Genomic DNA, 18412 nt, shown 5'->3' with positions numbered 1-18412 from the left:
TTAATAAATATTTTTAATTATTAATAACAATAAATTATTAAGCTTAAATGCAGATGTTAATTTGTTAGTTTTGGGTTCTGAAGTTTGAACAAATGCTGCCTTACATTTTCAGGTTTTGAGGAACTTCACACCTTGCCCAAAATAACTTTAACTTTTGAGAAATAGGGACTTCATTCTGCAAAGAGAAGCACAAAATTGTGTGAAATTAAATGTCTGCAGGAGGCCAGTAGTATGGAGAGAAAATTATTTTGGAACACTTAGCTTGCCTTGTATGCAGTAAACTATCCTTCTTCCTTTTTTAATTGAAAATCTTCCTGTATAGACAGAAGATGGAAGACAGTACAGTTAGTTTTCATAATCACAAAGCTGGTATCTGGTCAGTTTGGAGATAGGTTACACAATTGCATTTGGAATAAATGCAGTAAAACTCCAGCCTTTTACCAGCTGGCCCTAACCTGGGTTCAGTCATCCATGTTTAGGGCCTGGAGTAAGAGAGATGATGGCAGGCTCCAAATCCCACTTACCATCTCAGTGTGTCCCCTCCAGTAATTTCTAGAAAATTGCTGAGAAGACAACATCTCCCTTCCTGGACAGTCATGGCTTCACCTGTGTGCTGTGCCAGGCGCTGTAGGTTTGCAGGTAACCCTGAGAGGGCGTCACCCGGAGAAAGGGTGGGGACCGACAGTGTCAAACATCCTTAAAACTAAGCAAGTCTGTCTGTGAAAGGTCTTGCTCACAAAGATCTTGGCAAGTCTCCTTAGGTTCTCTGTAAGTGGAGATTCTTAAATCTATTTTAATGGGGAACAAGGCAGAAGTTTAAAAAAAAAAAAAAGGATAAAATAGTTTCAAAGCCTCACAAGTGTTCAAGAGTGGTGATTGACAACAGTTGCTGAATGTTTTAATGGAGAAGCTGACTTACAAGTTTCCTGTGTCTGCCTTGAAGTTTGTTTCAGCAGAGCTGAGAACTCAATGTGTTCTGGGGCTATGGTAAACCAGTTCACCAAATTAATAATAGGCATTAAATGCCATTTTTTTTGAGGATTATTTGTAACTTACAGATGCAGATTACTGAAGTTCTTTAAGGCCCTCCAAGCTGTTGTGTCTGTGTAGTTGAAAAGGCAGCATACAGCAGTGGGAAAGTGGAAGGTGCTGGGATAGAGCTTCATTAGATCTTCACCTGCCTGAATTGCAGAGGCAGTGTCCTTTGCAGTGAGGCTTATTGCCGTGGTGATTCGGATTCTTTTCTCTTTCTTCTTTTCCTGCCGGCTTCCTCTGTAGTGAAGAGAGACAAGTTTAAGTTAGCCTTTTTGAATACTCCTGTGTTTTTCCTCTTATGCATAGTAGTCGCAGTGAAGCATTAGTTAATAAAAATAAATGTAATCCTCGCCATAAAATCGTGTGCACTTTTTTTGGCAACACTTTTTTATCATAATGGAAACTATAAATATAGTTATCCATGCTGTTACAAAGTCCTTCCATCTCCTACACGCTTCAGAATTTGAAGGTTTGAGCATTTCTCCCCACAAGCATATATGCAGCGTGTCTGGAAACCATCACAGGCTGCAATTCAAAAGGGCTGATTGTTATTTCAGAGAAAAGTAGCGTAAAATCTGGTAGGGAGCCTACTGTTATGCGAGGTCGCAGTGTAACTTCCAGAGCAAAGCAGCTTCATGATCACTTGACCTTACAGCTACACCTGTGCTAATAGATTAAACGTGCCTGAGATGTTCTCCAGTGCTGTGGCCAACGAGTGCTGTTCCATCTGGGATGCTGCAGTTTGCAGAAGGTGGCTGTATGTGTCTTGCACCCTGGTGATGGTTTCAGGACTGCATGAACTCCAGAACGGCACCTGAGAAGTGTTTGGGAATGCACTAACTGGCCCAGGGCGAGTCGTGCCAGGGTTAGTTCTGGCAATCTGCCGGTGCAGGCAATCAAGTCTTAGCGCCCAGGAATGTATCCTGGCACTGCCGAATGCACTAGTGCAGACATAGCCTCTGGTGCCACACGCTTTGAATAAATAATTACTTGAGCAAGTTTAAGATCTCTGATTATATGGTGTTCCTTGTTAACAAAAAATTCACTGTTACGCTCTTAGAGAAGTGCTTGCCTTGTTCAAAATCCGCACGATAGCAATGTGTTTTAGGGTTTGAAGCTCTTGCTGTTCCGTTGAAAACCACACTTGTTTGTATGTGGATCAGTACATTGAACATGCAGATAAAAATTGGCCTTTGCCTTGGAAATCACTGTTTAGCATAATTTTTCTTCCTCTGCAGTATGCACACCAGTGGGACTTTCACGGATGTTTACAGTAATGGGTCAGTTACTGGTGAAGCCAACAGTAAGTCATGCACAAATCTGCCCTCCTGTGCTATCTGTTAGAAGGTAGAATGCCATTAGAGTATTTTCTTTTAGAATGCTTCTACTTCTGCATAATTCTCTTTTCAATTCATTGGAGTTTCTACAGTCAATATTTGTGTACTTGTTTAAAATTTTTCGTATAGCATGAAAGCTTGTTGTTTTTTTTTAAATAGTATAATCTTCCTCTGATTTTCAATTTAATAATATTAATAATGCTTGAGTCTGACCACACCCATTAGGAATAACCTTTTGTTTTCAATCATGCTGTTAAAATATGCAAAAATATATATTTTACAGGTAACGTGGCATATTAAAATATGTATGGCTTGTAAAAACTATATTAATATTTTTTGCCGGTATTGCCTGCTATGTCTGTTTTGCAAATGCTAGAAAAAGATACAAGACCAAAACTAAGGCTGGATAACAAGAAGATACCTGGGGCTACATTTAGATGGGTGAAATTTAGGCAGCTGGCATCTTGAAGAACTTCTTGTGCATAGTTGTTCTGTTATACTGAACGCTGTGTGGGAAGGAAGGGAGAAGTTTGTACCTTATACGAGTGCTCTGGTGACTTTGCTGTCATGTTCCCTAGTTTGTATTTACTAAAATTTGGGTGCACTTAAGTCTTGCAGACCTTTTCATTCGATAAATCAGCCCTGAAAATACAAAGAAAATACACTGTTGTGCTATCTGTAAGCTTTAAACTCAGAGCACCTGATAATAACTTAGACGTCGTTTATTTGGTTTTAGCTTCCAACAGCAATTTATAATTGCTTGAAATACAGGCTTATGTGAAAAGTTGCTTTTTAATATACTTTTTTAAAATCTGCCATTATTTTTATTTAAATCAAATTGATGGTGAAGGTAGATACCAATTGAATATAGCTCAGATGTACTGTCCTTTCCATTGTTCCCTTTTTAGACTGAAACTGAGCATAAGAACTTGAACCTGGAAGGAAAACTTGACAGAAAGTTTGCTTTCAGTAAAGAAATAGATCTATAACAGAATGGATTTTTTTTGGTGGAGTTCTTATTTGTATCAGTATTGCGAAATTGTAAACTATGTATTTAAAGTAGTAGAACAAAATTAACCTGACTAGTGCAGTTAGAAAAACAAGTGACTCTGATAGTAAGTTCATGTTTGTTTCCTGCTGCAGATCCTTGAAGACCTAGATGAGCAGATGTACATCATCACTTTAGAGGAGGAAGCAATTCAGAGGAAGCTTAACGGTATGCTTGTTCTTTCACTGCTTCAGATACAGTATTTAGAGTGGTTCTAGCCATGAGTACTGATTTCACTGTTACGTAGTCTCTTCTCTCAAAATAAAAACTTTCAGCATCTTAATGTGTAACAGGCATTACAGGCTTATGTTTCATTGCTCACTGGTGTTCAAGATTTGGCTCTTCTGTGTTTGCTTTGATTTTGCTTTTAACATGTACATCAACTCTGGTATGAGAATATTCTGAGGCTGAGAAAGCAAATTGAGTAGTTGACCAGACCCACCACCCTCACTGCAAAACAGTGAGGATTGGTAAATGACTGTACTTTAGCCTGGTCTGAAGAACAGTGAACTTACATTAGCAAGAGAGTCAACTTCCTACATTATGAGTTTAATTCTTTATTTGGAGGATTTTTTTCTGTTTCAGTTCATTATTATTTAGAATCTTAGATAATAATTCAGTAAAGATCAGAGCAGTCCTTTATATTCTAGAAGCTATGTGGTGAATTATTAATTTTAATAGTTCTATTAATGAATAATAATACAAATGATTTAGATTTCTTGTATTTGGTATTAGAGTTTTGTACTACTTGTTAAAGTGTTTCTGTTTTTGAGGTAAAAGAGTGAGTATTGCAGCACTGCAGGCACAATTACAACAAATGTATCAATTCTACAAGGCTGGAAATCACGTTGTAGAAATTCACTTCTGAATTGCTTTTAACTGCCTGGGTAAGCCATCCATCTAGAATTTATACAGGTGCTTCAGGTTGGAAACCCCAGAATATTGATGTCATGACACATCCATTGGTGTGTTGACTTATGACTTATTTTAGCCTTAGCATTCTTAATTTCCTGGCTTTCTCTCTTACTCCTCAGTTTTCTATCATACTTCTCAGTCTTTTCTTCTTGCAAGTTCTACTAAGTCTCCTATTGGAAGTTCCTTGGTCAGGAAAGGTACCTTTGATAACAGTTGATCGTGGTGATTGATTTATTCCAGCATTTACAATTTGTGGAGTACCGACTTCTTTGTGCTAAAATCAGCCACAGTTTCAGTCTAAAAGTAACGTTTGCCTTTGCTGTTCTGGAGGCTTAGGTTTTTATCCTGACACATGTATATATACGTGCTTGCATACAGACATGCAGAAGGGGCACGCAGTGAGTGTCTTTGAAGCTGTGATGGGGTAATTATAATTGTTCTGTGTGTTTGATGTTAGCTAGCAACTGTAAAATGTTTGTTTCTGAATATTTTATGTTGTCATGGTGATTGTGCTTATGTACAAGAGAAGCTGTACAGGAAAATGATCCAACAGTGATTCAGGTATCTATTAGAAGGAGCACAGAGTGGTTTCCACTATTCAGGTAAAGAATGGGATTATATCGTGATGATCGTCTGCTGTGTTTCTGCGTAGAAGTCTGTGCAACAGTTGTTTGTAATGCAATTTAGTAACATCGCTCATGAGGTGGACCTAGTCTGTTCGTAGGCATCTACTAGCTGGATCTGGATTTAGGATGTGTGCGGGTGGCTCCACTAACCACTGCCTGACAGGCTGGGTTCTCTTGCGGCGAATTGGTTAGTGTTCAGCCCACCTGTGGTCCCAGAGCTCTCGGCAGCCTGCTCGCGAGAGGTGAAAGATGTGGGGCTTAAATGTACTTTGAGAGGAAGGGGAACTGAATTCTGTTTCACACGCTGAGGGGATGGTGCTGACACCTGGGCCTGAAGGAATGCTTGAAAGCCCGTAGTTTGGTGGACAGAGAAAATTAAAATGCTGAAGCAGAAAAATAAATAAAAATCTAAACTTGGATATAGCGTGTGTGGGGGGCGCAGTGACAAGATACTCTGCAAGACTTTTGTGAGTAACTAATAAGTAATTTTCAGTTTAGTCCTCATTTATGTTGCAAGCATGGAAAGCTTCATCTTCTCGGCCAGAAGTCTTTCTAATAAAAATTATGCTGGAAGAACAGGTGCTGTTTTTGCCAGAACTATGAAGACTTGTGCTTATCACATTTATTGCAATTTTAAAAATGTGTACAAATAGGAGCGTGGTCCTAATTACATCGGTAAATTTAGTGCGGTGATGTTAGAAGCTGTAATCTGTGATTTAATGGGCAAATTGTGTAAGTATTTCTGCCGCTGCACGGGGGCAGATGTATTAGGCTACACAACTCCTGTGCCATGACTGTTGCAGCTATTCCACAGCTGTGGTAGTGCAAATATATGTGCTTAAGTAATCCTGCTTGGGGAGTTTCGCAGTGAAGTATTGTGACATATATACTCCATTTATATAACCAAAGAGTTAAATTTTCATTAAAAATGAAGAGAATCAGAGCACATGCTTAAGTGGTACCTGATGATGGTCAGTGCTAATTTTTTATTATTTTTTTTCCTTTGTAGAACAATTGCTGTTGCATTCCTAGGAATTGCTGTTGCATTCCTAGGAATTGCTGTTCCCACTGAACAGCCTGATAAAGCCTGTTTTCAGAGGGAAAAAAGTGTAGTGGTGTGAGCTGGTGCCATTCTGTTGTGGCAGTGGTGCAATTGATAAGAATATTCTGTAAAGCTCTTCTATTTGAAAATAACTCTAACTGTGAAACTGCATATCTTCTTTATGGAAACTGATTTTCTTCCTTCTCAGATGTCTGCAGTCTATAACCGAAAATTGGAGGAGGAGGGAGGGGAAAGTTTGATCATGTTATCTACCCTAGTATTTTTATCTGTTCAAGAGATACTGGGCTTTGGGAAAATGTTTGTTTCCAGCGTATTATATTTCAGTACCCACATAACTCCTACAGTCGAAGAATAAAGCTGGGACTTTTTTATATTAAAAGAAAAAAGTTGCCTTCAGCTATTAGTTTTCCTGAATCCAAAGAGACGGGTGGGGTAGGATCAAAAATGCTTGCTTGATCAAAGTTATTGGCTCTGAAGGTATCCTTACCTATGTAAGAAAGATGAAAGGTGTTGTTTTTATTGCACGCTAGTAACAGTGTAATTTTGAACTAATTGGTGTTGAACTGCCAATCACCTAGGGGGAATGCAAATAGATACTCTTACAATTTCCTTTGAGGTACTGAAATCTTATGTCGGGGCTGGAAGAAAAACAGAATAATACCGTTAAATTGACCTTAAATGAGCTGCTTTGTGGCTTTCTTGGAGAATCCCTTCTAACTTTTCATTGCTAGTCCAAACAAGTCTTGTCTACCAATTTGATTTATTGGCTAGACAGCGCTGACATTGAACTTTGTGCATGTTTGAAATAAAGCTAATGTTATAGAGCTTTTAAGAATTTAGCTGCATCCTTTTCAAATACTCTTTTGACTGATCTGAAACTTTGCCTTCCCCTCTCATAAAATATCCCTTTGTACAGCAACCTGTTGTTTCCTACTATTTTTAAGGAGGAACTAGAGCAGCACTTAAATATGATTCATATTTTCTACCAAAGTGTCTCCTAGGGACCTAAAGCAATCATGATGACTTTATTGGAGAGACTCCCATGAGTATCAGTATTTTGAGCTCTGGATTTTTATGTTGGGGGGACCATGCAACATATATCTTGAACAAAGCTTTTCCTCAGAGACCCCTGAATCAATTATGAAGCAGAAGAAAATGTCAGGTGCTAACTTCAAGTATTCTTACTTTTTCAGCTGCTTCCATTAAAGTTCTTGAGACTTTTTCCACTGAGTTCTATAGCCATTCTTTTTCTTAACTCAGAGTAATTAGTCATTCCATGGAACAGATATTTTGGGCTTTTAATTTTTTTTTTTGTAGGAAGTACAAAAACTTATTTGTATAATGATAATGAGATTTATTTTTTTAAAAAAAAATCCATCTTTTTTAACATCCCCCCATATTACAACTACTTATCTGAAAAACACTGAGAAATTGAACTGACGTTCATATTGCAGATACTTCAAGTGAACAGAAGTTCTTACAAAAGAGCGTTAGTAGGTCTAACTGGTTAGTCCTGGGATTTGAGGTTTTTGTATATTTGAAGCCCTGTAAATATTACCACATACACATTATGTTACTGATATCAAAGATAACTTCTGTGCTACGCCTAAACATTTATGAGCTATATATGAAAATGTGTGTGAAAAAGGCATGCGATTGAACAGTTAAAAGTTAATTGTTGAAACAGTTGGATATATCTGATAATTTAACTGCATTGAACAAATATTCTGAAATAAAAAAACTGTAAAAATGTTTTAAAAAGTCCAAGAAATGCTCTTGTGTATCTTGGTTTTCAGATAGGACCTCACTAGGCTGGCATATGGAGAATGTGGGGGCTGGATGGGATGAGAAATTTACCTTCTTATCTTGTGCTCTGATTGCTGGGAGGATGAGCAGACATCAGAAAACAAGGAAATAGGCAGACTGGACTATAAAGTAGCATTAATGTGCCAGCAGCTTAAGTGCTATTTAGTTTTAGTAGGTAAATGATCAAGATATGAGATAAAAGCCTGGACAAGACTGTTAATCTCATAGGAATTTATTAGAGAGTGTTAAAAAAAATAAAAAATAGAAGGTATCTGGAACATGGTGCTGTTACAGGTCAGCTCACAATCAAGGGTGAGGCTGAGGGTAGGGAATGGGCAACAGGTGAATGGTGTCAGTGTAAATTAAGAAGGAAACACAAAGAACTTTGGGTCAGTTAAGAGCTTGAACTGTCACTGCCACAGAGTATTTTGCCAAATCAGTTTGGATTGGAATAAACAAGGACAATATGAGCCCTCTTAACTTATTTTCAGGTGAGATTATTCAGAAATAAAAGGGTTGGAAGTGGGGCAAAGGTGAGTGGAGAGTGTTTCTGTCCCAGGAAGAATATCTATCTATCCCGGGAAGAATATTTCCAGTTTGTGATTGCAAAGCGTAAAAGCTACAGTAGCAGTAATGAGATTAGAACTGACAGCAGATCTCTGCTCCACATGCCAGAGCTGTATCATTGCCTGAACACTGCGCGGTGTTTGTAGAGGAACTGGAACCCAGGAGAGAAACCACAGCGTGGCTGGAAGTGGGTGGGAGGTTGAAGAGAAAAAGGAGAGAGAGTGAAAATGGGCTGGGTTCCCTAGAGCCCGTGCAGGGGCAGGAGGAAGAGTTGCCAAGCAACTTTTAGGCAGAAAACTAGCAAGGGAGAGAGGAATTAATCTTACAGTTATTAGTTTTGAGCTGGTCTAGAGGAAAAGGTTTGAGTTGTTGTGTGACAGCTGTGCGTATGCTGTGAGAAGGAAAGTGAAGGACTCTGGTCTCACGGGTGGCTGCGGGGAAGATCTGACTGTGGTTGTCAGAGGGAGCTCTGTGACACGGAGACTGACCAAGTCAGGCAAACCGATAGGAGCAGAAGATCTGTCAACAAGCGGGTTAGCGATATGGAGGGAGTGCTCAGTAAAAAGGACTGGGGAGAGGAAGGAATGGAAGCTGAAACTGGGGTTCCAGCCAGCAGCTTACTTGGTTCGGAGGCAAAGGTCCACTTTGTCTCTAGGTTGCTAAATAATAATGCCTGTGAAGGGCATCCAGAGACTCTTTACATCTTGGTACATGAATCACATCGAGATGCAAGGATGAGGCATTTGAGCCATCCTGTGTCAGGCTGCCACACCGTTCCGGGGTTTTGGACCTGTGCGACAGTTCTCTTCTTGCAGGAGCTGGTCAACAGAACAGGCAGAGACCACAGAAGGTCACACTATGAAACCTCTGTGTGTTGAACTCTCCTGGTTAGACAGAAAATTCGTGACTAAGCCTCTGGTTTTTTGAGAGGTAGTTGAAGTGTCTCAAACACCTGCAGTTTAAAGCCACAAGTGTTAATGTGATGCTTCTTAAATCTGAATTGTCATGGTGTGTCTCACAGTACTATAGTAAGTCTTATCCCAAAGAAAGTACTCTCTCTTCTGTTTGAAAAGGTGTATCCTCCGTGGTGGAATACCAGACGGCAGAGTTGGAACGGGAGCTTGAAAAAGTGAAAAGCAGGAAAATGAATCTAGGTAATAAACTTATTTTTTTCCCTGTGAATTGCAGTTTAGTGGTAAGAAAAAGACATTGGCTTTTTTTTTTTTTTTTTGGACACACTAATGATGTCCAGTTAGTCTTTTCTTTCTTGCCTTATAAGAGGAAAATATTGTTTAAATAACTGAAATTCGCTTCTTTCCATTTACATCATACTAAAATATGCATGTACACAGCAGTCAATATATTGTACACTTTGCAGAACGGCTTCCTGCCAGGGAAAAACGTATTGTGGTGGAACATGCCTGTAAACAAGAAAGAAGAATCTGCTTTTCTCTGTCTCCTCACCCTTTGTCTACAGAGACTTCGTATTTTTGGCATTGCTTTGTACAGGTCTTCAGGGTTTTTATGAACTGGTTGGTGTTGGCTCAAGATAAGATTACTTTTGTTACCTGTGGTTATAATGAAGACTTTTATATAGCTGAATTACTTTTTTTTTTTTTACTTGTTTTATTCTAAGGCAATCCATGGTATTAAGCTTCTGTTTTTTCTCTTCTGAACAGAACGGCGGAAAAAAGCTTCTGCTTGGGAAAGGAATTTAGTCTATCCAGCTGTTATGATATTGCTCCTTATTGAGACAGTAAGAATTTTTACTATTTTTTTTTCTTTTTCCCTAGCAAAAAGCATGGAGAAATCTGTGGTCATTTGGGGTCATAGTTTTAAAATTTTTGAGTGATGGGTGTTTAAGGAACAAACTTGATACTCTTTTTCTTGACCATTTAAAAAGAAGTTAACATTATGGAATCAGGTGGGGATGAATGTATGTATTTTAAAAATGTGGAGTACTTCTAAATAACAAGACTATTTCTATTCCTTTGTAGTCCATCTCAGTCCTCTTAGTTGCTCTCAACATTCTTTACCTGTTGGTTGATGAAACTGCAATGCCAAAGGGATCAGGGGTAAAGTAAACTTCCCTTATGATTTTTCTTACTTTAGAAAGATTTGGAGCCCCTTACAAAGTGCAAGGGAGAAATTCTGCTTTAGTAATGTTGAAACTAATGAGCCTCAGACTTGACTTTGCTTCTAGGTTTTGGTCCTGTGTGCACATAAACATTTATTGTGTGTCATGTTACAGTGAGTTCTTAATAAAACTAGTCTAGAATCTTTAGGAAGATACAGGGATTCAGTCAAATAAATCGGTAATCTGGAGTTTGCAATTTCAGAAACTATGTTTAAAAAAAAGTATGAAAACCTTGTCCTACTTCGTCTTCCTCTTAGAAGACATGGCAGTTTTTTCTCCTTAATTTTAAAAATACTTCAAGAAAGTGAAGAGCAGCACTTTGAATAATAGTGTCTTTAATCATTAGGGTTTTTTTTTTTTTTTTATTCACTTGGTAATGCTTTCCCCCGTGTAAAGCTGTATGTGAGCTTGTGGAGCTGTCAAAGGTGGCGATGGCTGTTCTGCCTGTGCTATTGCAAACAACTGGAGGTTTCTTCTTTTAAGACCTCTTATTTTAGCTTCCAAAGTAATGGAGTGTGTATAAAATTCATCATGGTGGATGCACCGTGCATAAAGTGTGAACCTTTACACCTTCTGAGTAATAGATTTCACTCAGGTTTGAAAGCTGTCTGATGCCATTGCATGGGATGGGAGAACATCAGAATGTCCTTTAAATACTGAATTGAGAAAAGGCTGTGTTTCATGTAAAATGTCAGTTTTTTTGGTCCTGGCAAATGTTAACTTTATGAACAGTTGCATGTATGTTATTAAATTATGCAAAGTATTTTTTCTTCTTGTAGGGGCCTGGAATAGGAAATGCTTCCCTGTCCACCTTCGGTTTTGTGGGAGCAGCGCTTGAAATCATTTTGATTTTGTATCCTTTCTTTAAGAATTCTGTCTGTTAGCAAGTACTCTGTCTAGTTTTCTGGGACACTGGTAATTTACTAAGACACTTGCCTGGAAAGAAGAAAGAGAGAGGTCAGTCCTTCTCGAGCACTTGAAATGTTTTTGTTTAGTTTTATTTCTTTGGTTCTTAAGACTTGTAGGAGACTGCTAAGGATTTGAGTGGAACTTGCATTCCTTGGAGGTTCCTTTTTCCTGAATTCTCACAGCTATCTTATGGTATCCTCTGTCGTCGGCTTCTACAGTCTTCGTTTTTTTGAAAATTTCACTCCCAGGAAGGATGACACAACTATGACAAAGGTAAAGTAAAGTCTGTGCTGGTGAGGGCCCCTTCTCTCTTCCTTGCCACCCAAGACAAACTGACTCTTTTCGTTAGTAATTGCCCTGAATGGCTTATTTGCAGCGATCAGTATTTGTTTGTAAGCTGCGTAAACACAAACTGGAAGATTTTCAAAATGCTGAATGAGTGGGAAAAAGGATGTGCTCTGTTTAGTTTGGATGGCATCCATTCACTTGTAAAAAGCCGGGAACAGCCGAGCTTGTTAACTGGCTATAGAAAAGCCAGTGAAAGAACTTTTTTCAAAGGAAAAGTTTTCCTAATGAGTAACTTTGATTGTGCTAACTGTACTTCAGGGAGCTTGTTTGAAATCTGAAGAACCTGGTGGCTAGAAGTAATACAGACTTAAGTAATTCAGATTTGAATAATTAAACTAAGACTGAGGAGGTCTGTTCAGCAACATTTTGCACTCTGAGGCCAATTTCACTTTCTGCAGTTTGGTGCTGGCTTCAGAATGACAAATGCTGTTACCTAGTGTGGAGGGACATGCTTGGGTTTTTGGCAAAAATATTCCCACAGCTGACAAGGGCAGGTGATCACTAACCAAGAAACAGATTTTTTTTTTATTTGTTCATTGCTTGTTTTTTTGGGTTTTATCTTTATCAATTACTTTAAAAAATATCTTTACCATAAATTGTCGGAAGTGAGAAAGTAGGTAAACACATGGAATGGGTATAGTAGATAGGTAGTAGGGAGTTGGAAAGTTCTTAACGTTTTCTATTGATCATTTACAGTTTACTAGGAACAGTATAGAAGTAAATAGTGAGTGCATAAATGTCTATGTGCTTTTGAGTTTTCTGGGTTTGTGTTTTTTTTTTTTTCTTCTTTTTTATTTTTTTGATTGTGGTAGAATTAGAGCTCAAGAAAGTGATCCCGTGTGAGAGAAAGTTTCAGTTACTCTTTATAAAGGCTTCACAAAAACTAGGGTAAAATCTAACAGCTGTGATTTTTTTCATAATGTTTAAAGTAGTCAACAGGCATTCAGTTGAAATGAAGCTCTTGTAATTTTTAAAACAATGCTAATCCTGCAAGCAATTACATACAGAGCTTAAACTGATGTATCAGTCATCTATTCTAAGCCCATGGAATGGTTCTTTTTATAAAAGTTTGCAGGAATTAATTAAACAGTTGACACTTTGCAACATGGTAATTTTGAATCTAACACTTTGATTAAAAGCAAATGATTGCATATTGGATTTTTTTTTTTTTAAAATCTCATCGCTTGGATCATCATTTTATGTAACACCCTATGGAGAAGTGTGACAGGAGTAAGGCAGACTAACAAGCTGTTGCTGTAAATTGCTTTAGGTTCAGTTTGAAGAATGTAACTTCCAGGAATTCTTTTGCATCTTGACCCCTTTGTTTTGTTTGTTTGGGTTGTTTTTAAAATGCTTTTTATCGCTTTTCGAACAGATCATTGGGAACTGTGTCTCAATCTTGGTGCTGAGTTCTGCTTTGCCAGTGATGTCAAGGACGTTGGGTAAGTGCAGCGAAAAGTATGAAACGTAAATAAAGGATGTTTAATTCAGTTGAAAAAGAAAGAAAAAAAAGGAAGAAAGAGAAGAAAAGAAGGAAGAAAGAGGAGAAAAAAAAAGGAAAAAACAGCCAGTAGCTGTGCCTTTCATAGTATGTATTTAATTTGTCACCACTTTCAATAGGAGTATGTATATGCGGCCTTTTCTACACCAATGTGAACATAAGTTCTACATATGTGATCTGCAGAAAATACATTCTAAAAAAAATGCTATATAATATTTAGAGACTATAGTGTTTTGTAAAGGTAGGTTAGATTTTAAACTTAAGGAAAGAGATGTTGAGAAGAATAGATATGGAGACTGCTTGTTCAGGGCAGTATAAAATGATTTCTTATTCACTGTGAAACTACAGGGCTCAGTTGTTGAAAAAAAATGTTTAGGGTATTAAATTTGAGATAATATTGGGCACAAATGTCTTTGAAAACCAGTTAATATCTCTTCACTTAAGTACGTTATCAGCAATTAAAACAGGCTACATTCATGTTCCCTAAAATAATCTGCTTGCGTTCTTTGTTACTTCAGTTTTCAAATATAAAACAATCGGAATCCGGTGTAGTGGAGCCGAGATTCTGATTTTCTTGTTAAGAACTGGCAGCAGAATTTGAAGTGGAAAACGTATTTTAACCAGTTGGAAAGGCAAGATCTTTTGTATCTTCACTTTGTTTAATTAGGTAATCTTCAGTTTGAATTCTTGAAGTCAGATTGCAAGGCTATTACATGTTGAAATAGTGCAGAATACTTGCAGCTAATATGAATTTGATTGGGAACATGAAACGGAACAGAGCAAAAATCTTCACCTCAGGCTGTACAAGTCTTAAGTAGAAGCTTCAGAGTTTAGGCTCAGGCCTGCAGAGCAGTAATGTGTGCCCAGTAATTCTGTAGCTGATTTTCTTTTCAACCCAGAATACTGTCAAATCAAGAGGAGTTAATGTTTTTCTGTAAATTATACTGTGTATTTTCCTGCTCTGTATCTGCAGATGATGAGTTTTACTAGATTTACTAGGCCGTGTCTATAGCAAAAAAAACCCCCAAGCCTGTAAAATGTTTTAGAGAGTTGAATCTTAAAGTACACATTATAGAGCTCATATTTTAAAAATCTGTAGTACAACTTCACAAAAATGCAGAAGAATAAGTCGAGTATTTAAAGCGGTGCAGTTTTAAAATATAGGCAGTGTGATAAACATCTAAGAAGTAAAACATTTCTAGCACTTAAAGCAAGGTGGTATATTGAAAAATTTGTGGTTTAGAATAGGATTTTAACATTAGTATTGTATCCACTCAGTTACTGCATTCATCAGTTATTACAAAAAAAGCAACCATTGTTAATGATCTAGGAGATTAACAGTTGATAATGATAAATGGATTCTGTGGAAGTAAGTATACATGCTGGGTGCATTGTTGTTTCACAGGAAACAGATTAATGGTAAAACTCGCTTTAAAAAAAAAAGAGAAAGCCTAACAAATGAGATTCCTGGATAGTTTGCCATAGAGATAAATAAAAGAAGAAAAAAGATGGAACAATTAACACACAGCTAACAAATGCACAGTCACAGCTGTCCAAACAGGATTAATAGAGTGTGTTAGGGTACAGTGAGTCACGTGGGGCTTTGCAAAAATATCAACATGTGTTGCACTACATGCTACTGCCCTGTGGCACTGAATAGATGAAAAGAAATAAATATGTTAAGCAGATTCCTGGTCTTTTCACTTTATTAAAAAAGCAAGTCTCTAGACTATACAGAAAAGACAAGACCTTATCATTATGGGAAAGGTAAAAAACCCAGAAGATGTGTAATACATGTACTGACCTTTTTTGAGTTTTAAGACTGGAAATAGAATTTTTTACATGTTTCATAGCATTCTCATTAGATATGCATGTGGTGGGTGTCTCTAATCTGTCATTCTTTTGGAGCTCCAGGAAAAGTTTTTACTAAAAGAAGTTATTTTACTAAACTAAGTTAACTCATTTTTTTCCACAACTTTTCAGCCTTTTAGTAGCCTTTCAGAAATGTTTCCCACCAGCACCATGTTGCAAACCAGTGAGAGACCGATTGGGAACAGGGCACTTAATAGTCAAGAATACAGAAAGAAAGAATTGCAAATACGATGAAATTTTCTAATATATAAAAGCTAAAATAAATAAATTCTACTCTGGAGTGTTATAGTTTAAGTAAATAGTGATTGGAAAGTTATTTGAAGCCTATGTATGTACAGTCTAAACATGGTATATATTTATTTTTAGCCTGAATAATTATTTAATAGTCCATGTGGCAAATTGTCGCCAATTTTCTCGGATATATATTTGTGTCCACTAGAGATGCAGCTTTCTGTTCAGTTACTTTCAGTCGTGGGAATTTTTCCTCTGTGGGCTGAGTAGAAACTTCTGTAAGAAAGAAACCAAAAACTTTTAAACTTTTTTTTCTCCTGCAAATTTACAAAGCGATACTGTATCAGATCTTTTTGGATGAGCAGTGGCTTTTTAATTTGTAAGAGGAAAATGAATGTAATTTATGGACAATTTTTTTCCCACCTACTCGAACAGAAGTGTCAGGCCTAACTTTTGTTTGTCCTTGTAACGCCTGTTCCACTGCTAGCTATTCTCCTGAACCTCTTTGTGTCAAGCAGTATTATTGCTTTCCCAGAGAACTCTTCCCTCGGTGCTTTACCCATTTTGTTGCTTTTCATTTAAAGGTCTGGAAGCCTGTATGCTCAAACCTACCTGACTTGCTCAGTTTTCCTGTAGCTTTATAGTTTGGCTAAAACACTGCTTCTCTGAAAATGCAACTCCATGTTTATTGTCCCTCACCTGTTCACTGGTTGATTCAGCCAGCAAGCTGCTTCTTTCTATGCTAAGATCTTCTGTGCTTTTTTGATATTTCTCTCTACCTCTGTTGCTATTTTGATCAGCTTCAGTGGCTTTTTTGCTTTTGAAACTTCTCTTCATCTTGGCACATTTTTCTTAGGTGCCAAATTTGATTCCCCTATTTTTTGTGTAAAGGATGGCTGCTGAGTACAAGAAGTGTGCGTATCTTTTAGTGTTGTGATAGCTGGCTCTAAGTCAGATACAACGAGATTTCTAAGTGCCAGGTTTACCCTTTAAAGGAAGGTAGCTGACCCTTAATTCTGCCTCTCTCCTTTTGTTATCACTGTTGTAGTCATGGTTCTTAAAAGCCCCTAAACCATTTCAAAAGAAGATTATAGAAAACTCGCTTCCAGGATGTTCAGAGCCAAGGTTATTTTTTGACTGCCTAGTTTTCTGGCCCTGTTTTAGTTCTGGGGTGAGGTAAGCTCCCTTCCTTTGCACGGTTGGTCTCAACTGTGAGCGCGTGCATCGCTGTGACATCTGGGCCCAAAAGCTTTTTGGGAATACGACAACTCGTTGAGCCTCAGCAGTTGCTTGAGTATCACCTCTGCATTCTGCCTTTCATTCAGTGCAGTCCTCAATGCAGACCTGGCAAAGGAACAACCGGTGGTTCTCCCTCCTCTCTTTCTGGGATGGGCCCTGCAGCTTGTAGACGCTTCTGCGCTTTGGAAAAATCCTACTTGCCGAGCGTTAGTGATTGACCGGCCTTTGATCAGCACAAAGCCCGAGTGTCAGTGTCGGCAGGTCCACCGTGAAGAAGACCTGTCAGCACCGTCTTTCAGCCAGGCTCTTTTCCTCCTGTGGGAATGCTCTGTGGCAGCAGTGGTGGGGAGAGCTCGGAGGAAAACTGGAGTTGGAAAAGCATCTTTGAACTTTGTTTTCAAAAGCCGTGGCTCTTGGAAAACTCTTACAAAGGCTTAGTGTTTGCTGTAATATGTTGTGGCTCTTGTGGAAAGGCTTCTTGCTACCCACGTCTTTTAATAAGAAAGCCCGCAGTGCATTTCATCCTTTTCTGGAATAGATAAGGATTTTGAAGAAACAGACACTTCAAGCAGTTTTCATACTTATACTGATTTTTATTTTTTTTTACTGGTTATAAGCGTTGAAGTTATAAAAGCAAAATTCTTATCTAGAACGGACAGTTTACTTCGACTCACACTTTTCGGTCATTTTACTAGGGAACTTAAGAAACATTTTGATATCTGAATCTTACAGTGAAGTAGAATGTCCTTGGGAGCAATCTTGCATGTCAAACCATGTGTCTTATAGCATATGTGAACAAATTTTCCTTCCATATGTAAAAAGTAATAGAATTAATTTTTTGTGTTTCTTAAAAAAATTTAATCAAGATTTTGATGCACATCTTAAATGCAATTTTAACAGGAATCACCAGATTTGATCTGCTTGGAGACTTCGGGAGGTTTAACTGGCTGGGAAACTTCTATATTGTGTTATCGTACAACCTGCTCTTTGCTATCATGACAACGTTGTGTCTCGTCAGAAAATTCACTTCTGCTGTACGAGAGGAGCTCCTGAAGGCATTAGGTAACACTGCTGAAAACTTAGTTTATGCTTGAATGTTTTCTTTCTCCAGTGTTGGTACTCACAGAAACTTTTTTTTTTTTTGTGGAAATGTCTCTAAGTTGAGAATGTGTAGCTTTGTGTTGTATTTTGAAAAGTTGAGAGCTAGGGTACAGTGTTGATCTTAATGATACCCCTGCATACTTACTGATCTGCAGTTAGATTTTCAGCCTTTAGAGAGCACAGAAACATTCTTATTGCTGCGGGCTAATTATGCTGAAATAAAGCTTCTGACTTGTGCATCAGTTAGCTTTGCTGCTTTTTGTTTAAAACAAGTTATTAATTTCCCTAAAAACAGTTTAATGGAAGTCTTAGCTGCTTTGTTGTGATGCTTTTTTATGTTTCTGCTTCCATACTTGTCCATTGTAATGGACTTTTCTCACTCACAACTGAGGGAGAAGTAATTCTTACGGGTGCTAGAATGTTAGTTCTGGCCTTCAGCAAATACAAAGTCTGTAATCACGAAGTAGAATTGGGTTTGTCTGTATTCTTTTTAACACCTGTTTGTGTGGAATGTGGGAGAATCTCGATTTTTCCTTATTATGAAATGTTTTGCAGGATTAGATAAGCTTCATCTATCAAACAATCCAAGAGACTCCGAGACAAAGCCGTCTGCGAATGGGCATCAGAAAACACTGTGATTAACAATCACCTGCCATCAGCAGCGCTGAAAACATCAA

General features: G+C 37.9%; 1 protein-coding gene across 1 annotated transcript; it reads left to right on the top strand.

The window, feature by feature from the left end:
• Positions 1–2273: 2273 nt before the first annotated feature.
• LMBR1 (limb development membrane protein 1) lies at positions 2274–18410 on the top strand (the record flags this gene model as incomplete). Its single annotated transcript, XM_009875552.1, has 10 exons — positions 2274–2338; positions 3516–3588; positions 9471–9551; positions 10077–10153; positions 10395–10472; positions 11314–11387; positions 11626–11716; positions 13167–13233; positions 17535–17696; positions 18291–18410. Coding segments are annotated over 10 exons (851 nt in total), but the record flags the coding sequence as incomplete, so codon positions are not given.
• Positions 18411–18412: the final 2 nt, after the last annotated feature.

Source organism: Apaloderma vittatum, unplaced genomic scaffold, assembly GCF_000703405.1.
Source record: "Apaloderma vittatum isolate BGI_N311 unplaced genomic scaffold, ASM70340v1 scaffold13518, whole genome shotgun sequence".
NCBI classification, from domain to species: Eukaryota; Metazoa; Chordata; class Aves; order Trogoniformes; family Trogonidae; genus Apaloderma; species Apaloderma vittatum.
Note: the sequence above shows the minus strand (reverse complement) of the source record. Positions and strands in the feature narration are given on the sequence as shown.